Source organism: Notechis scutatus, chromosome 11 (genome assembly GCF_049901735.1).
Source record: "Notechis scutatus isolate UNSWTSFEM ecotype Mainland chromosome 11, rNotScu1.2, whole genome shotgun sequence".
Lineage (NCBI taxonomy): Eukaryota > Metazoa > Chordata > Lepidosauria > Squamata > Elapidae > Notechis > Notechis scutatus.
In genome coordinates this window covers 4,190,315-4,216,508 of record NC_142019.1, presented here as the reverse complement: position 1 = coordinate 4,216,508, position 26,194 = coordinate 4,190,315, and the positions used below count along the sequence as shown (strand labels likewise).

Sequence of the window (26,194 nt, the reverse complement as noted above, 5' to 3'; positions counted from 1 at the left end):
TCGCTGATGATGTAAAGCTGTTCAATACCACAGACAATACTACTACCCTACAAAAAGACCTAGACTATGTATCTGAATGGTCTAACATATGGCAACTTCAAATCTCAACAAATAAATGCTCTGTCTTACATATTGGTAAAAAAATCAGAAAATAAAATACAAGCTGAATAGTCAAGATCTTGTTGATGACCCAAGCTCTGTAAAGGACCTGGGAATACTCACCTCTAATGATCTAAGTGCTAGAGCCCACTGCAACTACATAGCCAAAAAGGCATTAAGAGTTGTTAACCTAATCCTACGTTGCTTTTTCTCTGGTAATATCTCACTACTAACCAGAGCATACAAAACATTTGCTAGACCAATACTCGAATACAGTTCATCAGTCTGGAATCCTTATTACGTATGTGATATTAACACAATTGAGAAAGTCCAGAAGTATTTCACAAGAAGAGTTCTCCACTCTTCTACCCGTTGTAGAATACCTTATGCCACCAGACTCGAAATCCTAAAACTAGAAAACCTTGAATTACGCCGTCTTCGGTCTGACTTAAGCATGGTATATAAAATCATACTTTGCAATGTCCTACCTGTCAATGAATACTTCAGCTTTAACCATAACAACACAAGAGCACACAACAGATACAAACTCAAAGTAAACCGCACCAAACTTGATTGCAGGAAATACGACTTCAGCAATAGAGTGGTCAATGTCTGGAATACTCTACCCGACTCTGTAGTCTCTTCCCCAAACCCCAAAAACTTTAACCTTAGACTGTCTACTATTGACCTCACCCCTTTCCTAAGAGGTCTGTAGGGGCGTGCATAAGCGCACCAACGTGCCTACCGTCCCTGTCCTATTGTTTCTCTTATTCTTTTATTTTTCTTATATGTACCCATTTCATATATTCACAACTATGTATACACTTGTACTTATTATCTTGTAAACAATTGACAAATCAAATAAATAAATAAATAAATAAATAAAATAAATCATTACAGAAGTACAAATAATAAGACTCAATAATTCTTCTGTAAAACTCTATCAGTAGCTTCTGGGATAGTTTGAGCTTCCTGAGTGGATGCAGGAAGACATTCTTTGTTGTGTCTTTTTAATGATGGTTCTATTGTTGGGTGTCTATTTCAAGTCCCTGGAGATTATAGAACCCCAAAACTTGAAGGACTCTACCGCTGATACTGTGCTGCTGAATAGAGTAAGAGGCGGCAGAATGGAAAGGCTTCTCCTAAAACCCACTCTCGCCTCTGCAGTTTTAAGCATGGCAGGGATGAACAACGCAGTTGCATTTCTTTCCAGAACATTTACACTTCACCATCTTTAATAGGCACCTGCAAGGTTCTCCTTCCCTTTCTCATCATCATCATCATCTCCAAAATGGGAATCAGTAGACTGCTACCCGTTGTGCAGCAAGGCTGAATCCATGTCAAGTGTGTATTCTACACATGTCCACGTCAACTTGCAAAACTACTTCAGCTGAAGCCATATTTACTTCTGGTTCGTCTCTTGTTTGCCATTCAAGGGGGAGGGGGGAGAATGGGTGGGGGGACTCAGGGATATGGTGCCTTAGCCGGCTAGCCACAACTTCTACCAGCCAGCATGAGAACCAAGGTCATGTGAACGGACACCTGTTGAAGTTGAGTGGGAATCTACACCTGGACTGATTGGCCCATGTGACCAGAGACAAAGGATGGGATGGGGAGATCTTGTTCTTTTAACTATCCCTAAGCGTGGGAATAATTTAGAGCTAGCTTCACTTTTCTAAGTACCGACATGATATACTCAATAAAGGATCTCTAGAAGTTGAACAAAGCGTCAGAGTCCTGACTTCCCTGAGTTCATTACAGATTTACAGAGTTGAAAGGGACCTTGTAGGTCATCAATCCAACCCCCTGCCCAAGAAGGAGATCCTACACCATTTCTGACAGATGGCAGTCCAATCTCTTCTTGAAAGTCTCAGGTGATGAAGCTCCCACAACTTCCGAAGGCAACTTCTGTTCCATTGGTTGATTGCTCTCAGAAAATTTCTCCTTGTTTCCAGGTTGAATCTCTCGTCCAGTTTCCATCCATTGTTCCTTATCTGGCCTTCAGGTGCTTTAGAAAATAGCCTGACCCCTTCCTCCTCTCTGGGGCAGCCTCTCAAATATTGGAAGACTGGTCTCCTGTCTCCCCTGGTCCTTCTCTTCACTAGACTAGCCAAGCCCAGTTCCTGCAACTGTTCATCGTATGTTTTGTCTCCAGTCCCCTAGGAATGATGACAGTGCATGCATCTGGACATAGCAGAAACTTACTGGCTGAATTGCTGCGAGTCCGCTGGCATTTGGCTTTGGTCTGCAGAACAGATCCATTTGGCAGGTCGTGTTTAGGAGGCTGCTCCTTATGAGGACAACTGGATGATTCCTGGGAGAATTTGGGGAGAAAATGCACAACATTTAAGTCTCTGCAATGATTCAAAAGCTGGCTGTGTGTTTGTGTCAAAATTCACCCCTGCCCTGGCATTAGCTTAAAATGTAAACCATCCTTTTTAAACTAAATCAAGGTTTTTTTTCAAACGTGGCAACTTGAAGATGTATGGACTCAGCCAGCGCTGAGGGAAAACATGGAGCTAACTGGTAGCAGGAGAAAAGATGGAAGCCCTCCCCACTTCTCAGTCATATCCAGGCAAGGAGCTCTTAATGGGCAGAATCTAATATTAAGCCTTTGTGTGTTAAAGATGCTGTTTGGACCAATGAGGTTCAGAGCCCATTGCAGACACAAACAAGTTTCTGTATCAGTTGGGCCTTATACAAACGTAAGTTTCACAAAAGGTCTTGGCAAATTGGAAGGCTATGAACAAGATGGTGCAAGCACACTGCAAAAAATCTAGGCCCATCATTGATGCAGCCCTGCCCTGTAGGAAATTGCAGATTTAATATCAGTAACAGGTAACACTGACAAGGAAGACATCCAACCGGCAAGTACTTAAGTACTGAGGGGTGCTTTGGTACCTTCTAAGCTTGCTTGTTTTCTTGCAAATGTTTCATTACCCAAACTAGGTAACATCATCAGGGCTAGTTAAATGCTGTATAGCCTAAAGTGGGAATAGGCACAACTGTATGTATTTTAAGCTGTGGCTTGAGTAAATGAGTGGATATCATCAATAGTAGCCAGAAGGAACACAGGTTGCTTCAGCCCAGTCTTTCACCAGTCATTTGCAGGAAGATCAGAGAGGAGAACAAATGTTACTTGTGGCTGTGACGTACATTTAGGATTAGTTCTTCCACAGCCTGGACCTGTTCCCTTGTCATAGAGCATTCCTGAGTTCCTTTCTCCTACAGCAGATGGCGTCTTCGTTAAATCAGCTGAACATTGCTGTTAATCTTCCAGGATGACTGAATGAATACTTTGGCTATTTTTCTTCTGGAGCTGCTCCTCTATTGCAGGGCAGGTAAAATTTAAACTGCCGAAGCTTCCTCCCAAGAGGTTGATGTAGCAGGAAGGAAAGTTGTGCCTCTTGGAATCCTATTAGCTGTTTGACGGCTAAAAGCACAGGTGTGTGCCAGCCCAGGGAGGGGGAAATGGAAACGCTTTGGATTTTTTGACCTGATTATAGATGCAACCCCTACAGCTTTGCATTCTATAAGAATCAGCACTCTTGGCACCTGCCAAATACACTAGGGGTGCTCCTAAATATCTTAAGAGGGTTAGGGGTGTTCCTAAATATCAGAACTCTTTGGTCTCTGACTTGTTTTCCTTCTTCTAGAGCAGTGGCCCCCAACCTCTTGGGCACCAGGGACCAGTTCCATGGAAAGAGGTTTTTCAGCAGACCAGAAGGAGCATAGTTTCCCATGCTGCCTGCATCCTATGGATGGGGCTTTGTTTGTTTGAGCAGCCCGCTTTCTGACATCCTATGCCCCCCACATGGAACAGGGGTTGGGAACCCTTGTTCTAGAGAGAAGAAAGAACCCCTTGACCTATCCGGCCCTTTTGGATAGCAGAAACAATGGGCAAATGGGCAAAGTGAAAAGAGACCTCATTTCAGAAGCGTACAGCCAGCCCTAAGTGGAACAAGAGAAGTAGCTAGGACTGATGATGTTACCTAGTTTGGGTAGTGAAACGCCTGCAAGAAAGCAACCAAAGAGCACCAAAGACCCCCTCATGTCAACCCTGAGCTACAAATATTCTCCTTTATTGGAACAGAGAGGTCTCATCTATTCCTCTTACCTTATTAGCAATCACTAAATTGACCAAGCCTCTGGCGGACTGGATGAGCGATTCAGCCTCTTTGCTGGAGAGTTCTTTAAGGGGTTGCCCGTTGACTGTTAAAAGCTCGTCCCCTGGGCTTAAACGACCATCCCTTGAAAATAAAAGAAAAAGAAAAGACAGCAATAGGCCTGCGGGGTTGTGAACAAGTGTCACCAGCTCTCTGCAGCTGCTTCAAAGGGGATCCCCGCTTTCTGAGCTGCTGTTGCTTCTGTTCAGGTCATATTAGCATTTGCAAACCCCAAGACGGTGGCCAAATTATTTTTGAGCAAACATTGCTCTCAGATCACAGCCGAGGAATGTTTAGGGGGACTAATAAACCAGCTTCTGATTCTTATTTGTTTTCTCAAGTAATTTTATTAAGAATTACAAATAGAAAGAATAAAAATTAATACCAACTACAAAAGGAAAAAGGGAAGGAAGGAATAAAAATATTTTATAACATTACTCTCTTCATCCCATAACTCATCTCTTAATTAAAAATCTAAACGTTTCATCATTTTTTCTTTATCAGCAAAAATTCAGTAAGGGAAACCAGATATAACTATTTTTCTTTAATTTTAAACCTGGTCAAATAAGCCAGGCTTGCATTCCTTCCATGAACTTTTGACAGTCTTACATTTTGACCCCTCTAAATATAGTTCCAGAACTTGTTTCCTGTTAATCTTGTTTTTGACCCCAAATTTTTCAGAACTTTAACAGACCTCTTGGGTACATCCAGTAAATAGGATTTGGTTTTTTTTTAATTACTTCTCATAAAATCATTTAATGGACCTCTTATGTAGGTCCAGTAAGGAAAACAGAAACCTCAAATGATTCTGATTTTGTTTGTAACTAGCTTGAAGTCATAGGAAGGAACATGTGATAATGAAGCACTTCATGTATTTATTTATTCTTTGTTATATATACCCTTGGCTTAAGTCATTGAGAAATTCTGATTTCTCTGTTGGTGTAGTGGAGCTCTATGAAAGAGGACGGTGCTTCCATGGAAAAAGCAAATTGAAATACCGATTTCGTTTCTTGGGTAACAGCTTGAATGGGGGAGGGAGGCTATCTATGATACAGACCTCCTCAATCTGTTCATTGAGATGAGACATACAAACTTACAAGGTTAACTGCAGAAAGGGAGAACTGCAGCCTATTTATATAATTACACTGTATATCTCTGCTGAATAATGTGCATAAGAAAATAGCCTGCTTATACAGTTCCCTCACTATCTGATTTGCTGCACAATTTTTACAGAAAGTGGCTATATAGTCTATCTTCCTAAGGAGTGCAGGATCTATAGGATTAGGTGTAAGCTGCAGCATCCTGGACAGGTAACCTCTTTCAACCTCTTTTCTAATGCCTCCAGCAAAGGGGAGACCACAAGTTTATTTCTGGAGAAATTTTTCCTGGCATCTTCCCTGCAATGCTTTCTACACATTGTTAACATAATAACAGAGTTGGAAAGGCCTTGGAGGTCTTCTAGTCCTGCTCAAGCAGACATCCTATGCCAATTCAGACAAATGACTGCCCAGCCTCTTTTTAAAAACCTCCAGTATTGGAGCACCCACAATTTCTGGAGGCAAGTCGTTCCATGGATTAATTGTTCTAACCATTAGGAAATTTCTCCTTAGTTCTAGGTTGGTTCTCTCCTTGACTAGTTTCCATCTATTGCTTCTTGTCCTGCTCCCATGGGTCAAAAGAGTACAGTTTTCTTTATCATTCAGGAAACAATTCTTCTGAAATGTGAAGTTTGTTATTATCTCCCTCCTGAATTAAGTCATTTTCATTTCTTAGGTAAGTAGGAAGGCAGGGTATACATTTCAATATCTTCATCGTTAGAATCACCACCAAAGAGCTAAATAGGTATGATTATGTGGCTTCCTAGTGGAATTTTGTAACATACCTCTGAGCAGCTCCCCCGTCAATCACGTGGCTGACCATGAACTCTTTACCAAAAGCAGAGCCATTGGAAGTCCTGCAGACTTGGATTCCCAGCCCCGTATTCCCGGTCGCAATGCAGAGCTTCCAAATGCAGCTGTCCTGGTTGGGAAGACATGAAGAAACTTGAAAGCCTGTCCATCCAGCTTCCATTACTTTGTACCTGCTAGATAGGTTGGGCTACAGCTTCCAACACCTTCAGCTCTGATGACCAATGCTGTGGACAATGCCACGGACCACAGAGCTGGCTGAGAAACTCTTTGCCCAGAGCCCAACTTCCTTCTGTTGCATGTGCTATTGCAACAGCTTTTCCTCACAGCCGTTGTCTTGTTCCTTTCCAAGATGAAAGAACCTGATAGGGATGCAACATCCTGGGTATATAATCTGTGCTGCTGGTTGAAATGCAATCCCCACCACCAGATTCCCATGTTTGGGAAAGAAAGAGAACCCCTTCATTCAGAGCTGCAGTGGCCAGAATGCAGTACTGCAGGCTACTTCTGCTGACTGCAATTTGGAGTACAAATCTCTCCAGGCTCAAGGTTGACTCAGCCTTCCATCCTTCCAAGGTGGGTAAAACGAGGACCCAGGTTGTTAGGGGCAATAGGCTGACTCTGTAAACCGCTTAGAGAGGGCTATAAAAGCACTGTGAAGTGGTATATAAATCTAAGTGCTATTGCTATCGCTATCCAAGCATTGCAAATGCCAGGCAAACAGAGGCACGGACCCTCTTCCTACCTTGATAAAGAACTTCCTCTTCATGTTCTTACAGCTTTCACTGGCATTGGTCCTCAGCTGCACCATGCTGGCAATCACAAGAGGATCAGATGTGGTGTCTTGGCTAGGCGAGGAGCACGCCAGGGGGAGTTGAGGGCATGGTTCTTTCTGACTCCAGCTGGCTTGGCTCTCAAAAGGGTTGGCATATTTATCATCTGGGCTCGAGCCATCATCGCTGGTCTTGCCGTTGCAGAGGATGAGCGACCGGGAAATGGAGCGCAGTGTTTTGGATTTCCTCCCCTTGGCGCTATTGTGCCGTTCCATCGTTGGAGACCCAGGAAATGGTGATCAATTGGTCATGCTGGTTATTTTACTTTCTCCAGTGCCTGCAACAGAAGATCCAAATGGAACAAGAAAAAGAAACTCATCAGAAAAAAGTTTCGATCTTTCTAAATCACCCCCTCTAGATTAAAGACAAGAGGCTTTCAGTTCCAAAGCAGCAAGATAAGGTATCACGTTGATAATAGTTGTTATTTTTTCTACCCCAACTCTCTGAAAGAATCAAAACTCCATTCATGCAACTTGTTTAGCTTTGTTGTAGGATTAAGCCATTTTCTGGGTTCCCACATGACATTAAACCAGAAGCTAACCAGCCTTTTCCATTTCATACAGACCAGAACTTGAAAACTACGGTTTTTCTTTTGCTTCAAGTTCCTGATGGTATAGTGGTAAATGTTATGGTATTTCTGGGTTGGTCTTTCCAGATGGGATTCTACCCTTAAAAAAAGATGTGGAGAATGATTTAAAAGCCATGTGAATTTTGGGTGGATAGTTAAAGACTGAAAGCATACACATTCATGTTAACTTTCTTTGTGGGCTTCATGTGTTGTGTGAATTGGTTTCCAAGTTCAGTGTTCAGCGCTGAAACAGATGGCCTGGGGAAGTTGTGTGCTCATAGTCATTGGAGAAACACAAATAAAGACTAGATGGCCATCTGTCAAAAATGCTATAATTGCAGGATTTTTGGATGGAGAAGTTTGAATAAACTTCAAAATCCAACTTTATATGTCAAAATAAAAGAGATTTCTCTACTTGCCTTTTGGAAATTTTCTTATGTTTGGAGAATCACAATATGTATGGGGTGGGTTCCCTATTATAAAAATTTTCCATATAACATTGAAGAAACCAAATCAACAGAAGACAGCTTTGTGTAGCAAAACTGGATCTGTCGCCTCCTGTAATCTTTGCTAAATATACAGATCATCTCTATATCCTACATCCAGGTTTTTAAAAAGACAGCATATTGCAAATAGAAATAAATCCCTCTGATCATAAAATCATATCATATCAAATCAAACCCCTTTGATAGGTAAATCAAATCAAAATAAAAAATAATAAAGTCATGATTCATAAAATAAAAAATTTATAAAAATTATACCTCAAATAATAAATTAAGTCCATCTCATTACAAATCAAAGCTACAGAATTATCTACAAGAGGTGTATGTAGGGGAAAAAATAACTTTGTACTGAAGCCCCCCAGCCATTTTCTTCAACTGTATTCAGTCCCTCTTTCCAAGAAGATCTTAATAGGTGATGAAAGAAATTGGGGGGTGGGAGATCAATGGGTTTGGCGGGAAAGGGAAAAAAAATGAAGATCAAATGGTACAGAAGAAAAGAGGGATGCAGGATAAGAGCAGAAGAGAAGCCAAAAAGCATATTTAGATGGCGTAAAATCCTTTTCTTCCTAATGACTTGGCTTGGAAAACTTCTTCATCCAACAAGTTGAGGTGGGCTGACAAAAAAAACCCCCACCCCAAATCATCCTTTGGGCTGGTCTAACACCAAATTAAAATATTTCACTGGGTTGCTACATGGAGTGGGGAGAATCTAGCTTTTAAACGGAAGATGAAAAAACAATCCATCTCATGCTATTACACCCCCTTCACAAATCTGCAGACATGCACATACCACGAGGCCCAAAGAACCAAAGGGTCCAGTTGTGAACAAACCTGATGCTTCCCAAAAAGTGGGAGAAGTCCACCTGACCCATAAGCAACGTTTTAGACTCTACCGACCAGCACAGCGTGTCCCACTTCGCTGCATTTCGTTCTCTTTTTCCTGTCCCCCTTGGCCTGCCAGGAACAAAGCTCTCTTGCCTTGTTTTGGTAATCCAAACCAAATGTTAACTGGTTGGCTGATCTCTCTCTTTCTCCCCCCCCCCCTTCGCTCTTCCTCCTCCCTCGTTTTCGTGCTAAATCACCCCAACCTGTTTTGTTCCGTGCAAGTAGTAAATACAATAAACGATGCGCCAGGAAAAAGACCCCATTTGGTTCCCCATTTGGAGGGGCCGAAACGGAACCCCTCTTTCAAAGGCGTAAAAACTGTTTCTGCGCACACAGCCTCAGGCCAAATGCAAGAGAGTGTAAGAAGCTGCGGGAAGCCTTAGATCCCTTCGGCAGAGCACGAGGGTTTTCCGCCGATTGGCTCAAAGCGATGCAGTGCAACCTCTTCGCATCTAATTCCGATGGGCTTGGCAGCCTCTCTGCGTTTTGATCCTTTTTCCTCCTCCGACGATTCAATGGAAAGCATCAGATGCGCCTTAAAAGCATCCAGTCGATAGGTTCCCCCCACCCCCCCCCCATTCGACCGTTTTCTATCAGAGAAAACAGGGGCAGCATTGCTGTATGGATGGGAAAAGGAAAGCATCCCTAACCCCTCTTTTCTAAAAAAAATATATGAAAACATTAAAAGAGACTTACAACGAAGCTGAAAAAAATCAGACTCCTTCAGAAGGCTGTTTGTCTTCGCCGGCCTGGCAGAAAGACTCAAGTGCAATAATTGGAAACACACCCTCTGAGCACGTCACATGACTTTATTTCGGTAATTCTCTACAGGGTACAGGCTACTAGAGAACCCAGCTATTGTTTCTGGGCTGCAAAAGAGGCAGTAACAATAACCATCGTGGGTCTGAGAAATGCGTGCTGCTCAAGGTAGCCCTCCAATGCTGCTCCCCTCCTCGCCGGGAGTGATCGACTGCATATTTCTTGATTATAAATCAAGTGTGCACAGCTTGCCGAGGGTAGACAAGCCACCCCCCCCCCCACCCCACCCCAAGATCGCTTCTGCAACCCTCTCCATGCCGGCTGCCAATTTTCAGCAAGTGACTAAGGGAGAGATTCTGCTGGTTTCGCACCACGTCCTCAGCCGGGGCTGAACTGAGGTGGAGCCAATCAGGGCTGCCAACCCAGGCTGCTTGTCTGCTTTTTTTCCATTGAGATGTAGCCTCCGAGGCAGGCGTGGTGCCTAGGTTGTGATACCTTGGTTGCACATTTTTAATTTGGCCGTAGTTGTTTTCTTCTTTCTTCGTTCACATCAGGGATGTCTGCAAGGTGTGGTCGGAAAAGTCAGGATAGTGGCAACGAGGGTGTGTTTCAAACCCTGCCCATTTTTTTTAGGTGTGCTGCATAGACACCCTTGATTCCCAAGGAAATCACTATCCCCTAAAGGTGGTGTGACCTTATTTGGGGAATTAACAGAATAACAGAATAAGGGTAGGGACCTTGGAGATCTTCTAGTCCAACCACTTCCTCAAGCAGGAAACCCTATACTATTTCAGACAAACGGATGTCCAACTGCTTCTTAAAAACCTCCAGTGATGGAACATCCAGAACTTCTGGAGGTAAGCAGTTCCACTGATTGATTGTTCTCAGCCCAGCTGTTCTTCAAGGCAGAGGTTTGCAGTCATGTAAAATGATAACCAAAGAGGGAGATTTTCTTTTTAATCTCTGAAATGGTGAATATGAACTAGAAATAGCAATAACACTTAGACTTATATACTGCTTCATAGTGCTTTACGACCATCTCTAAGTGGTTTAGAGTCAGCCTCTTGCCCCCAACAATCTGGGTCCTCATTTGACTGACCTTGGAAGGATGAAAGGCTGAGTCAACATTGAGCCAGTCAGAATCGAACTGCTGGCAGTGTGCAGTGAGTTAGCCTGCCATGCTGCATTCTAACCACTGTGCCACCACGGCTCTTGCAAACTAGTGGCATTGCTGCTCCTCTAAAGACCCCAAAACCTACAGTGGGGGGAAAAACCTACAGTGGGAAAAAGATGCCATGGTTCCCCAAGAGTTATTCCTTTCACTGGCCCCATTTAATTTGTTCTCTGTTCCCATTTCAGCCTCCTTCATTGCCTTCCATATGGCTACCTACAAACATTTCAGGTTCAAATGTGCTGTGTGAACCCAGGTAATTGTGTTTATTCCATGCACCATGATTAAGCAAATCATCAGTTGAACCCTCCGAGCTCTGGGAAGGAGAGATGGTCTATTGGATCATCTGCTCTCCAATTCCTTTAGCTCAAATCATGAGCCTTGGCTCTGCCAGACAAATGCTCTCTACATTTATAAGCCCTTTGGGGATTCTCTCCTTTCCATTTAGGATTCCAGGAATACTGCAAAAGCTGCCCATAAACTGATAGCGTTTTTTTTGTGGAGGGAGGGTTGGCATGTTTGTTGATCTATCACTTACACACATACACTGCCTGCCATCAGATTTATGGAGCAGAAAATGTTTATTGTCTGAGGCAGTGATTGTTTCTACCAGGAATTAGGCATGGAAATGCTCATGACTCCCTTCTGAACCAGCCAATGTTTTTGGCAGCTGGTGGTTCATTTTGTGTGTAGGTGAAATGTGGCAAGATTTTTTAAAAGGAAAAAGGGAGAGAGAAAAAGACGGGGGCTGGATACACCATGTGATGAATAGAAAAGATTACTATGGGATTATCAAGCAGTAACAACCACAACCACCATTCTTTCCACGCAGTCACAATGTGTGAAGACATTCCCACTACGATAGGAATGCTACATTTGAATAAAGATTGGACAAAGTGGCTATGTATTTGGAGAATATCCGTGGGAAGATAGAAGGCAAGTTTAAATGTCTTTTAAAAACTGCTGGGCAGGGCCTGACTAATCTAAGGTTCATCCATCTTAAGTTTGGAAAGACAGACTGCCCGGGAAATTCTCAAACCCGTCATTAGAAAGCTGACTTTGGTTTAGGTAAACTGTCATTGAATATGGCAGTTTGAGTTTTGCTGTTATGGTTCAACATTAATGGCTAATACAAATTTTATAAATTGTCTAATGTTTTTCCCTTAGGCAAATAAAATATTTCAACTGAAACCTGGTCCACAACTTCAGGAGAAATAAGATGGTAAAATCCAAAGAGGATAAGCCAAACCACTTTCTTTTCAGAGAATGAGATAAGTACAAAATTCTGGCTTATCCACATCAAAGTTGATCTGTATTGGGACCACCAACTCAATCAAACAGTAAATAACCGCCTTATCAAGGAACCAACAAGAAAAAACAACAACACTCCCAGCGATACTGACAGAGAAAGCCACCATATATAAACAGAGAGTAAACTCCACTCTTTCTAGCACTGATGATGTTACCTAGTTGGGAAATGAAACACCTGCAGGAAAATAACCAAACTCAGAGAGCACCAAGGACCCCTCATTTCATTTGCTTCTATTGGTACCATCACTCAGAATTCTCAACTAGCACAGTCAGTACAACACAGAGCTCAATTCGAACTCAGTTCAAACACAAGGGATTTTTTTTCCTGCTCCATCTTCCAGCAATACCTTGCCGAAGCACTGAGGGGTTCAACCTTAGATCCTTACTCTGCCAAACTTGACTACACTGAGGGAATCACTCAAAGTGTTCCTCATTAAAATAATCCCATTTCAAGCTGGTGAAAGTGATGGGACAGCCAATCTTAAAATGGGGGTGAATGGCCTTTAAGCTACGTCTGCTCTAAATCCTCTTTCTGGTGATCTCAAAGCCCTCCCTCCGACTGCCTTGCCACTTCGGCAACCAAGTGATACGTTTCAACATCCCAATCTTTCATATTTAAAATAGGTGAACACAGTAAATGGCTCTGCAATTGTTACTGAAATACACCTTTCATCATCCCACACTACTGGTTATGCTAACTGGGTCTGCTGGGAATTGTGACTTAGCAACATCTGGAAGATTGTATTTATAAAAAAAAAAAAACCTCTGCTCTAGGAGCTACACCTTCCCTAGTTTGTGTAAAGATCCTATATTCTCCCCAAAATGAAAGAAGGAAAATCCTTCAACCTTTAAGCTCTTGGGGATTGGCACTGTACTGCCAATTATCCAATGAATAAATGTGGAAACAACACTTAAAGGAAGCCCCTTGGAATTGCAAGTCGCTATCCGTGATTAAATGGTTCTATTTATTTTCAGTAGGACCAGTTTTTTTGGATTCAGTCCACTGTATCCACTGACTAAGCTGGCAATCCAGATTTGTTGTCCTAAACTAAAAAAATTTCCCTAGAAACCATCACATTAAGAAAGAGCATTTGGAGCATTCAAAATTTTCTTCTCTTGTGAAAAATCAAAGCATAAAGAGGCCTATGTGAAAGCGGCACAGGCTAAATTTAGCTCACTTTTTTCCTCCAAAAAGTTTTCCGACGCTTAATTCTGCCATCGCGGGGGTGGGTGGGGTTCCTTCTGAGTTGAGAGGCTATAATGGCCTCCGTCTGGGGCTAAATCAGAAGAATTTATAGCAGGGCTGTCCAACCTTGGCCCCTTGAAGCCTGGTGGACTTCAACTCCCAGAATTCCCCAGCCAGCTGGCTGGGGAATTCTGGGAGTTGAAGTCCGCCAGGCTTTGGACAGCCCTGATTTATAGCATCACTGGGAGCTACTGTTATTTCAGCTGCACAGATTTAGCTGTACGCATTGTTTAATTCTTTGTCGCCTGTAGCGTGCGTTCAGCCAAAACAGCGTTCCTTATTTTGGACACAGATTTTAAAATCTGAACCTGTATTTTCATGCATGAGCTTCCACAGGATGGGGCCATTGACGCCAAAGCCATGCCATGTTTGATGACATCATCATGCAAATATGATAACCATGACATCATTTGTAACATTTGCACAACGACATCATCATACATGTGATATCACTGTGGTTTGTATTGGGCACCTATGCAGTGTTCCGATATTTGAGGGGCTGCCACAAAGAAGAGGGAGTCAAGCTATTCTCCAAGGCAGCAGAATGCAAAACAAGAAACAATGGATGGAAACTAAACAAGGAGAGAAGCAACACAGAACCAAGAAGAAATTTCCTACCAGTGAAAACAATCAGTGGAAGGGCTGGCCTTCAGAAGTTGTGGGTGCTCCATCACTGGAGGCTTTTAAGAAGAGACTGGACAGCCAGGTGTCTGGATCGGTATAGGTTAGGCTTGAGCAGGGCATCGGACCAGAACAGTGGCTCCAACCTTTGGGGCACCAGAGACCAGTTCCATGGAGAGAGGTTTTTCTGCAGACGGGAGGGAGCACGGTTTTGTGTGTTGCCTGCATCCCATAGATGAAGCATGCTGTGGCCCGGTGCCAGTCCATGGACTGGGAGTTGGAGACCCCTGGACTTGAAGGCCTCGGAGGTCCCAACTCTGTTATTCTATTTTGTTCTGTTCTTTCTTATTTGGAATTTCTTGCTTCTGTTCAATTTCTACAATATTTCAATATTTCTATCAGAAGCTGTCTTTGTTCAACTTGGACAGCCAGGCAGATGGTTTCTAATACAGTTAAATGGTATAGTTCAGACACAGCATGCACTAATGATTTGATACAAAGATTTTACTGTAATCCAGTAAATTTGGAGAGCTGGGTCTGAATGCTGCCTTAATCTACTCCAGTGACCTAGCTTTCAACAAGAGTGTTACAGCTGAAGCTGCCATCCACCACCAGAATGTTAGACTAATCCTGGTTACAGAGATATATTTCTTCTAACAAGGAAAATAAGTCCAATTGGAGGAAAGGAATTCATCCCACCTCCCAATTCTGCAATTGAACAGTCCTGATTAATTCCTCTGGAGCTCCTTTTCATAGTCATTTTTTCATTCTTGTGTATTTTAGAAGTCACAGACAGCCTTGGGAAACCACATCGATTTTGGAAGCACAGGAATCAAACTGATGTTTTCTTACTTCGAAAATTTGCGAGTAAAGTTTGGCTTGCTTCATAGGCAAACATGTTTTCATCTCCCCCTTTAAGGATAGGAATATCACAGGATCCATAAAGGGTTTTATTTGGAGGAAAGAGATCCCTGGAACATTGTAAATTTTGTGTGTATTTGCGAGTAGACCAATCATTACAGCTGTATGGAAACAAGCAGGAGGGAGCAGATCCAACTAATTCCACAGCAATGCACCGAAAATCCCCCAATGCTTTCAAGCAAGCCAAATAAGTGCTATTTATTTTCTGCTGTATGACACTCCACACTAATACACCTACTTTTTCTTTGTTTGAAAACCAAAAGGGGAAAAAAACAACAATGCATCACTGGAGAAAGAGAGATGGAGTTGCCTATTTGCACTTACAGGAAGAAAATTACAAATATAATTATAATTCATGTACAAGTTCAGCATATCTACCCAAGTGGGGAAAACTGGCCGTTGTCAGCCATTTGTCCTACCAGTCTGGTGTCCAGATGCTAAATGTAGCAACCATGCCTCCAGCTCTTCTGATTTTGAACTGGATTTGGAGTGGATAAAATTTCAAATGCAATTTGCCTTCCTACTGAGGAAATAGCAAGAGGATTCTCTTGTATTTCTTAAAAATTTACAGTAAAGCTATTGCCTGCTCATGGTTCTGGATCCCCTTGACAAGAAAAGGCCAAGTTTGAAGGGAAGAAAATAATTACGTTCATGTGGAATTTGACACATTATACATACTATCTTCCTTGACAGCTGGTGCCAAATTCATGATGCATAGATTTCTTTGGTGATCAAAGTCACAAAAGAAAGGTTGATGCAGCCCTCCAGGGCATAATTCCTGGCTAAACTCGTGCTATTATTTTTGTCTTAAAAAATAAGCAAGTGCAAGTGTGATAGAGCTTAAGACTGCTATATTTCTCTGGAGAACAGCTGGAGAGTAATAAGCCACAATACTAATAATTTTTTTTAAAGAGGATTAAAAAATTGAAGAAGGTGCCGACACTATTCTCCAAAGCACCTGAGGGTAGGACAAGAAGGAACGGATGGAAAATTATAAAAGACCTACAACTAAGGAGAAATTTCCTATCAGTTAGAACAATTAATCCGTGGAACGGCTTGCCTTCAGAAGTTGTGGGTGCTCCATCACTGGAAGTTTTCAAGAAGAGACTGGACAACTATTTAACTGGCAGGATATAAGTCCTCCTGCCTTGAGCTGAGAGTTGGACTCTTCTAACCCTACAATTCTATGTTCTGTGGAGCTTTCCTGACTTAACACCCATCTTCCTTGAGGATCTGGATATTGCTGATAAAGCAAGTATCGTTTGACCGATTCTGCTACTGAGGCCGTGGTTAGCTTATTTCTTATAGCACAAGAAGAAATTGAAAATAAAAAAAAAATTATAAGGAATGAGATAGAGGGATAATAAAGGATGGGCAAAAGATACAAATATAATGATTTAAATTAAGATGGATTGAATAAGATAGAATTATGAAGAGTGAAATGTGTGGAGAAGTTTATATAGAGGATACAGAATGGTAAATAAAATAAGTAATGATCTGTAAGATGAGCATGAATATAATTAAAGCCCATATAAAGAGAGGTACCTGGGGCCAAGTTACTTTACTAAAAGATTTTTTATATGTATGTTTGTGTCTGTTTATGTCTTTGAGAGTATTGGTGAAACCTTGTAGAAACATAGAAAGAGAGTGACGATAATCAAGTCAGAAAGAAATAGATGAAATAATATAGAAATGTATTGTATAAGATAAGGTTTTATCTGACTTGTTAAATCTATAATGGAAAAAGGTTCAAATATGTAATGGTTGATGATGATTTGTTTGTTTTTTGAAATTAATAAAACTTGCTTAAAAAAAAAAAAAAGAAGAAGAAATTGAAAATAAGAAGCTTTCCTTTGGGGGCTTTACTGACTTGCTTCTAGAGAAAGAAAAGGAGAGGTGGGGGGAATTCAGCCAAACCTTTTTTTTTCCTGGCACACATGGAAAATGTGTTCCACTGTTTAGACAATCTTTTAGCATCGATGCCTTAGCACTCATTGGTTAACCGACTTCTCCTATGTTTATGTAATTGCATGGTTCACTTCCAATCTGACACCTTAAGGCCTTGCCGAAGGTTGAAATGAAATGATTCATTTATGAGTATTTTTGCAGAGAAGGGTGGGGTGGGGGAGCAGGAGCCAGCATAGAGTTGTTTGCTTTAGCCTTCGCGAGGTCCCCATTCATGGGTGTGTGAAATTCATCAGTGCCCAGGCGGGTGTTTGCTGGTGAATGAAATCTGTGTGGGGGCCCGTGGAAGGGAAAGGAAAGAGGAGGTGTGCCAGCCAGAAGAGAGCAAGCTTTTCCTTGGGTCTACCCTATTGTGGTGGCATTGGAGAGGTAACAGTTTTAGGAGACACTTGTGTGTGCTCTGTCTTGGCTAAATTCTCCTTTATACGCACAACACACACATTCAGCTATTTTGAATCTTGTGCTTCTAAAATGACATATTTTGGGGCCGTGAAAACTTCTATTCCTTCTTCTCCTTTCTTCTTCTTCTAATTATTATATTAATATTGATTTTATTATCTTGAATTATGAAAGATGGATGTATTTTTTTTAAAGAAAATCTGAAATTTTAAATCCCTTGGTTTCTATTTTATTTTTTTATAGTCCACTCGAGGTTACCTCATAAGGAAGGACAATATAAAAATACATTTAGTCATAATTATACCACATAATTAAGACTAGTAAAAACGAATCCTCTGTACATTCCTTACAAGATTTCTGCATGCTTTTTACTCAGCTCGTGGTTCCATATTGGTGCATTAGCCGAATGGTTACTTGAGGGAGACCTTATCTACTGTGCAATCCAACAAGCGTGGCACATTTCATTACCTTCGATTGGGCAACATCTTTTCCCGGAAATCTAGAAGCATACCTTCTCTGTCATGGCACCTGCCTTTTGGAAGGAGGCCCCCTTGAGATCGGGATAACTCCTCCCAAGATGGTGTTCTAGAGGCTGTTCAAGACTCCGTTCCTTTCCCAGGCTGGATGCTTGGAGCCCCTTGTAGGATCTATATATGTTGCTGTTGGCTGGGTTCACTGTCTTCTTTACTGTTTATTTTATCTGGGATTGTATATTGCTGTTTGTTTTCATGCTGTGAACTGCCCAGGGTTGACTAAACTGAAAAGAATCTTGGTCACTATGCCTCTTCTGTAAGGCCAGATGGAGTCATTTTGCTGCCTGGGGTAACAGTCAGGATGGCTGGCTGACATTACTCCCATTCCATGCGTAAAAAGAACAAAAACCGTACTGAATTTCATTTCAATATAGGTGAGGAATGGTGCCCACATATTACCCAGAATTTTGTGAATGTTTACACAGTGCCTCTCTATTGAGCAAATAATTGTATATGATCTGCTGTCAGCTGATAAAGTGCTGTTTTCTGGTTCCTGCACCATATTTTGCCAGCTGCAACCATTTGATTGCCAATATTTAGTACTTCATTCTGTCCAATGGTAAGGCTGTTTTTAGCACATGGACAGAATAGTAATAAATCTTTACTGCTGGATGATGTTAATGTTATTATCTTGTAGTTTGATAACCTGGGATATAGCTACATTGTGTCTGCAGAATACAGAAAAAGCAAAGGCAACAAAAGCAGCAGTCCGATCTAAGTATAGTACATAAAATTATATATTGCAATGTCCTACCTGTCAGTGAATACTTCAGCTTCAACCATAACAATACAAGAGCACACAATAGATACAAACTTAAGGTAAACCGCACCAAACTCAATTGCAGGAAATATGACTTCAGCAACAGAGTGGTCAATGTCTGGAATCCTCTACCTGACTCTGTAGTTTCTTCCCCAAACCCCAAAAACTTTAACCTTAGACTGTCTCCTATTGACCTCACCCCTTTCCTAAGAGGTCTGTAGGGGGTGTGCATAAGCGCACCAACGTGCCCACCGTCCCTGTCCTATTGTTTCTTTTTGTTTTTCTTATACGTATCCATTTCATGTATTCATAACTATGTTTATACTTATACCTGTTATCTTATAATTGCTTGACAAAATAAATAAAAAAATAACTACTACAACAATATCCGTTGTCTGTCATCTCTTGCATTCACATTTCAAGAAAATTGATGTAATCTTCTGTTGAACAAATGGAAACTTAGGAGGCTTCTGACCTGGGCCAAAATAGTTACTCAAAATAGCAGATTGATTTGAAAAGTGGCATCCTGTCTTTTGTTGATTCCATCTTTAACTATCTTTTTAAAAAATAACAACAGAATAAGAGAGTTGGAGGGGACCTTGGAGGTCTTCTAGTCCAACCCCCTGCTCTATAGGCAGGAGACGCTATGCCATTTCAGAAAATCAGAAAATAAAATACAAGCTAAATAGTCAAGACCTTTTTGAGGATCCAAACCCAGTCAAGGACCTTGGAGTACTCATCTCTAATGACCTAAGTGCTAGAGCCCACTGTAACTACATAGCCAAAAAGGCATTAAGAGTTGTTAATCTAATCCTACGTAGCTTCTTCTCTGGTAATATCACACTACTAACTAGAGCATACAAAACATTTGCTAGACCTATACTTGAATACAGCTCATCAGTCTGGAACCCATATCATGTATCTGATATTAACACAATTGAAAAAGTCCAGAAATATTTCACAAGAAGAGTTCTCCACTCCTCTACTCATTGCAGAATACCTTATGCCACCAGACTTGAAACTCTAGACCTAGAAAACCTAGAACTACGTTGCCTCTTGTCTGATCTAAATATAGTATATAAAATCATACATTGCAATGTCCTACCTGCAAATGAATACTTCAGCTTCAATCATAACAATACAGGAGCACACAATAGATACAAACTCGTTAACCGCACCAAACATGACTGCAGAAAATATGACTTCAGCAACAGAGTGGTCAATGTCTGGAATCCTCTACCTGACTCTGTGGTTTCTTCCCCAAACCCCAAAAACTTTAACCTTAGACTGTCTACTATTGACCTCACCCTCTTCCTAAGAGGTCTGTAAGGGATGTGCATAAGTGCACCAATCATGCCTACCATCCCTGTCCTATTGTTTCTTTTTATTTTTCTTATAAGTATCTATCTCATGTATTCAAAACTATATTTATTCTTATACCTGTATCTTGTAAGTGATTGACAAATCAAATAAATACTAAAAAAATACAAATGGCTGTCCAATCTTTTCTTTGAAACTTCCAGTATTGGAGCATTCACAACTTCTGGAGATAAGTTGTTCCACTGATTAATTGTTCTGTCAGGAAATTTCTCTCTCCTTAAGTTGCTTCTCTCCTTGATTAGTTTCCATCTGTTGCTTCTTGTCCTGCCTTCAGGTGCTTTGGAGAATAGCTTGACTCCCTCTTCTATGTGGGAACTCCTTAGATATTGGAACACTGCTATCATGAAAAAGAGGTTTATTTTATTTGGGGGTTTGAGTTGTTGTTGTTTTAAAGAAAAAGCTTTACTATTTTAGAGGGGGGGTGGAATTCAACCTAATAGTGAATTGTCTACCTTGTTTGCTCTCTGCTTTGATTAGGAGATAAATCAAAAGGTAAGGGAAATGGGGAAGCTTCCAAATTAAACTCAAATTTTCAATTAAAGGATAATATAGTTTTGGTGATGTCTTTGTGAATTATGGGGGCACAATAGCTCCAATGGTTAAAGATGCTGAGCTTGTCAGCTGGCAGCCAGGGTTTGGGACCCGAGCAGCGTATGATGGGGTGAGCTCCTGTCACTTGCCCCAGATCCTACCCACCGATCAGTTTGAAAGTGTGCAAATGTGAGTAGATAAATAAGTACCACTTTGGTGGGAAGGTAACAGTGTTGTGTGTGTGTGCCTTAGAGCAGTGATCCCCAACCTTTTTTACGCCACGGCCCGGTACCGGCATCAGCTGGGCGCCGCGGCCCGGCACGGCATCAGCTGGCGCGCCATCTTTTGATGAAAAAGTGCTTCCGGTGAGCTTTCTCACCGGAAGCACTTTTTCATCAAAAAGATGGCGGCATGCGCTCGGTGAGCTTTTCCAGGTAGAAATGGCTTTCTACCCGGAAAAGCTCACCGAAGCGCTGCGCCGCCATCTTTTTGATGAAAACGTGCTTCCGGTGAGCTTTCTACCCAGAAACGCTCACTGGAAGCACTTTTTCATCAAAAAGATGGCGGCGCCAGCAAGCCAGCGGCCCGGTAGGACCTGTTCCGCGGACGGACCGGTCCGCGGACCGGTGGTTGGGGACCCCTGCCTTAGAGTATAGTCATGCTGGCCACATGGACAATGCCAGCTTCCTTGGCTAAGAAATAGAGATGAGTATCAAGAAAATGAGCTGAAAAGACTATCAGGAAAAAATTGGGAAGGCACCAATAAGAGATGGGGTTCCTATATTACTTAGTGAATGACAAAAACTGATAGGGTATTTGTAGTTCAGGGTTGAACTGTGAGGTCACTGGTGTGCTCTCTGAGCTTGGTGGTTTTCTTGCAGACATTTCATTACCCTACTAGGTAGCGTCATCAATGTATCATTAGTGACAAGAAATGTGTAGGAATGTCTTGCCTTGAGTTACACAGTCATCTCTTCAATGGTTCACAGCCTTCCTGATTCCTCAACCCTCTCTTCAACCCAGGGAACGAAATCAGGAAGAGTTTTATTTTTTAGATTTTTTTCAAGTGGAAAAGTAGAGACAACCCAGAGAAGCTGCAGAAGGATGAAACGTGATTCCTAGAAAACAAGGACACAGGGAGGAGAAAACTTTGTCCCTCCCAGCAAGAAAGGAAGTTGAAAAACCGCCACCAGAAGAAACTGAAAAACAAATTGTCTGGAAGCTTGAGAACAAGGTAGAAGAACAGAAATATATTTCCCAAGGGAAAAATATTTTGGGAAAATCCAAAAGATAAATTTCAGCACAGTTTCAACCCTACCCAAAGTTAACAGAAAGCAGTTGAAATATGATGTAGGTGAGCTTAAGGTAATGCAACTCTGAAAGGGCTTGCAGACATGCATAGAGTCTAATTTCTAAATTAACCACTCAAGGGAGGGGAAAAAACCTTAGGCATTACTGTGTACTGCTCAGTGGAAACTTCTGCTCAACACACAGCAGTGGTCAGAAAGAAAAAAAATAAGTAGGAAAACAAATCAAAAATAAAACATTAGGTCCACATTAAAAACCAGACTGGGAAGAATACGATATATTATTATAACACTGCTAAATAGCTGCACTGTAAGCATTTAGGTTAAAGACATACATTCAATTCTAGAAAAAAAAAAGAAAAAGAAAGAAAGAGAAAGAAAGAAGGAAGGAAGGAAAGAAAGAAAGAAATCTGCTTATAACTAATATAAATCTACTGGTTTTTGCTGTTATTGAAAACAAATATTCAGTAAATATTTACATGCAAAGCAGCAGAGTAATAATAATCATAATAACAAGGTAATAATAGTCATAATAATGATACCAATGAGAGAAAGCACTGGAACAGATGAGATTGATAATACAGCCATACTAAATGGGTAAATAGAGATAAGACAGTATTGTGGGAATTAATGAAGGGAAAATTAATGGGGAAATTTATTAATTCCCTAAAAGCTTACTTGCTGATTTTTTTTCATTCAGATTCTTTGGTGGTTATTAAGCGATCTAATTAAGGATAGGAGCAAAACTCTTGGGAACTACCTGCTGCTTTGAAAAATGATGCCACACAGTTTAGCATATCTGGGTATGCAGCTTGCAGATTTTATGAAAGCATATTTATTTCTGTCATAATTAGAATGTACTAGACAACACATGACCAGTTGGATCCTTATTTCATAGATATTTCCTTACCAGATTCCTCAAGATCTTCAACAACGGCAGAGCGTCTACTGTACCTTGAAAAATTCTTTAAAATCCAGGGAGATATTCAAAGATGTGCCTGTCTTGAAAAGTAGCCCATACTGAACTGCATAGCAGAGTCAAACGACAGGAGCTGCCCACAGGAAATCTTTTACATTTTGTATTATCTCATAAAGTGCTTCGTGATAATTTTATATTTGTGATCATTTCAAATCATAAAATGTTTTGAAAAATTTGCTTAGTTCAGTTCCAAGGAGTCACGGGCCCTGGATTTTGAACGCATTCTGTATTAGTTAGCCCATGTAAGCACCTTGGTTGAAAACATTTTGTCCTGTGAGGTACCATTTTGCCCAGTTAAAGGTTACAGATATGAGGGTTTTAGTAGTTATGTTCGTGAAAACTCTATATTGGATCTGTGGACGAAAGGAAACTTCTCCTATTTCTATAATACAGGTAGTCCTCGACTTACAACAGTTCATTTAGTGATCATTCGAAATTACATCAGCATTGAAAAAAGTGACTTACGACCATTTTTCACACTTTATGACTGTTGCAGCATCCCCATGGTCACATGATCAAAATTCAGATGCTTGGCAACTGACTCATATTTATGACAGTTGCAGTGTCCTGGGGTCATGAGATCAACTTTTGCAACCACCATCTGACAAGGAAAGTCAATGGAAAATCCAAATTCACTTAGCAACTACATTACTAACTTGACAGTGGCAGTGATTCACTTAACAACTGTGGCAAGAAAGGTTGTAAAAATGGGGCAAAGTTCACTTAACAACTCTCCCACTTAGCAGCAGAAATTTTGGACGCAACTGCGGTCATACACCGAGGACTACCTGTTATTAAAAATTCCTTGAAATCAATACAGATTTTCAAGTTGGGGAGGAGGAGGAGGAGGAGGAGGAGGAGGAGGAGAAGAAGAAGAAGAAGAAGAAGAAGAAGAAGAAGAAGAAGAAGAAGAAGAAGAAGAAGAAGAAGAAGAAGAAGAAGAAGAAGAGGAGGAGGAGGAGGAAGAGGAGGAGGAGGAGGAGGAGGAAGAAGAAGAAGAGGAAGAGGAAGAGGAAGAGGAAGAGGAAGAAGAAGAAGAAGAAGAAGAAGAAGAAGAAGAAGAAGAAGAAGAAGAAGAAGAAGAAGAAGAAGAAGAAGAAGAAGAAGAAGAAGAAGAAGAAGAAGAAGAAGAAGAAGAAGAAGAAGAAGAAGAAGAAGAAGAAACAGCAGCAGCTTCTTGGATGAGAAGCGAAACGTCTTCAAAAGGAAAAACAAGAAAGTCCAATTGGGACAGCTATGACCTGGAGGACTGAGAATCTCCAGACTTTTAGATCTCAAACAATGTGACACTTCTGAAACAAAGCTGAAATCCTGCTTCGTAAGCCATCCACATGACACAAAGAACCAGAGTAGCCAACTCCTAGAGAGTTTCTGTAGCAAAAACAAACACAATTTGACGGTGTAAATTATTACATTCCTCACAGCAAACGCAGTTAGCAAACACACCGCTTTGAGCCTGGGAACGGAATCTGTGAATCTCATATCACAGTGAAATGCTAGCTTAGATGCTGAGCAGTCACATCTCTCCCTTTTTCCAATATTGGAGAAATGTTTGCAAGCTGAGCCACATAGGAAATAAACCACTTACCTGGAAATACAGTGATCAGATCTTCAGGGAAGAATGGACCTCTGAAGAAAGGACTATCTTTCATGCTATGGAGCATTACTGATAGCTAATGAGATGAGGCTAAGAGTGCGGCCATGATCAGCTCACCTGTCACAGAACAGAAGTTGTCTCTATAGTTTGGTGGGTTTGAAGCACATCCCGCGTTTTGCCACTTAACCCGAGAACATCAGCATTCAACACCCAAGTGTCTTCATGTCAGCTGATGGCATCCTCCTGTAGACTATGAGGCAGAAGAATGAGAGAAGATCATGCATGACTTCGTATTGGAGGTTTAAAAGGAGCAGCGACTCTAGTAGTTTTCATAGCTTGTAAAAAGAAGCACCAAGTTAGAGCCAGAAGTAAATACTTGCATTTATGTAGCTTTGCATAAATAGCACTCTACATTTTTTTAAGTGAGATTTGTGTGTGTGTGTGTGTGTGTGTGAGTAGCCTTTATTTGTGCCGCTGGTGCTGAATTAGCATTCTAAACCCTTGTTTTATTGAAAAAAGGGGGAGCCAAAAAACAATACCGCCCACCGTACCCTGAACAGGCTCATTGCCTAGGGTTGAACAAGAACAGTTTTCAGTCCAATTTGTGTCTTTATATAATGGGTAGTTCTTGAAACTAAACAGCTTGCCATGGTTGGGCAAGAGGCGTAATGTTCAGCATAAATCAATGTTGCCGACTCAAGTTGGACTTTGGGGAGAAGGGAGGGGGATGCTTCCCAATGCTTGAATGTGTGTGTGTGTATGCATGATGAATGAATTCTTTGTTCAGAAAAAAATATAATTGCTTGCAGGAGTGGAGTGAGCATGCTTCTGCTCTCTTTCCCTCTCTCTTACACACAGAGTGATGTACTGTGCAAAGGACCCTTCTCCGTCTCCTTGTAATTCTACGTTACGAAAACCTCTTTTCCTTGGGTCAGTCCTACAATAAGGTTGGCCGTCATCTCAGGATCCATTTCAAGGGATGCTTGAGTTGGAATAGAATAGAGAATACTTTATTTGGCCCGGTGGGATTAGACTCACACAAGGAATGGGCCTCCAGTGCAGAAGCTCTCGGTGTACATGCCAAGCAACCAAATCATCACCATCATCCCAATAAAAGGGGGTAGTAAAGGAGATAATGAGAATAAGAATAACTACAGCCACAACTGCTTGAGTAAATATAGAGAGAGACATTAGACAGAACTGTGGGAATTAGGTGTTCAGCAGAGTTATGGCACAAAAATAGAAACTGTCCCTGCATCTAGTTATTTTGGCATGCAATGCCCTAGAGCGGCATCCTGAGGGAAGGAGTTGAAACGGTTTGTGTCCAGGATGTGAGGGGTCTGTAGATATTTTTTCAGCCTTCCTTTTGATCCACACAATATACAGGTCTTCCATGGAAGGCACACTGGTTGCAATTGCTCTTTCTGCACTCCTATCTGTTGGAGTCTGTTCCTATTCTGTTTGGTACAGTTAGACTTCACCATCACTTAGAGCTGTAGAAAACGCAGTTAAAAGCAACCTTGTAGTTGCTACCAAGACTTTCTAAAAGAGGGAATAGAGAAAGCTTATGTACGTAAGTGTTACTTCCCCCTTTGCTCTTCTCTACACTCTTTCTAAAGTCTCAGCATCTTTTTTGTATCATGGTGACCAAAACTGAACAACCAGTAAGTATTCCAAGTGTGGAATACTTCTGTGATGATGGTTGCTTTGCCTTCACTACAAAACCCTACGATTGATCGTCCTTTTCTTCTGC

At 41.4% G+C, this 26,194-nt stretch overlaps 2 protein-coding genes across 2 annotated transcripts in view; one reads left to right on the top strand and one right to left on the bottom strand.

Moving 5' to 3' along the window:
- IL16 (interleukin 16) overlaps positions 1-9,022 on the bottom strand; it is a 36,424-nt gene extending 27,402 nt beyond the window's left edge. Inside the window, exons 1-5 of the mRNA XM_087972612.1 lie at positions 8,908-9,022; positions 6,918-7,282; positions 6,148-6,284; positions 4,217-4,349; positions 2,305-2,413 (exon numbers count right to left, since the gene is read on the bottom strand). Coding sequence (XP_087828738.1) covers positions 2,305-2,413; positions 4,217-4,349; positions 6,148-6,284; positions 6,918-7,220 — 682 coding nt within the window. The 5' untranslated portion in view covers positions 7,221-7,282; positions 8,908-9,022. The remainder of the gene's footprint in view (positions 1-2,304; positions 2,414-4,216; positions 4,350-6,147; positions 6,285-6,917; positions 7,283-8,907) is intronic.
- CTXND1 (cortexin domain containing 1) overlaps positions 6,722-26,194 on the top strand; it is a 413,279-nt gene continuing 393,806 nt past the window's right edge. The window contains exon 1 of the mRNA XM_087972642.1: positions 6,722-6,748. The gene's annotated coding sequence lies outside the window, so the exon portion shown is untranslated. The remainder of the gene's footprint in view (positions 6,749-26,194) is intronic.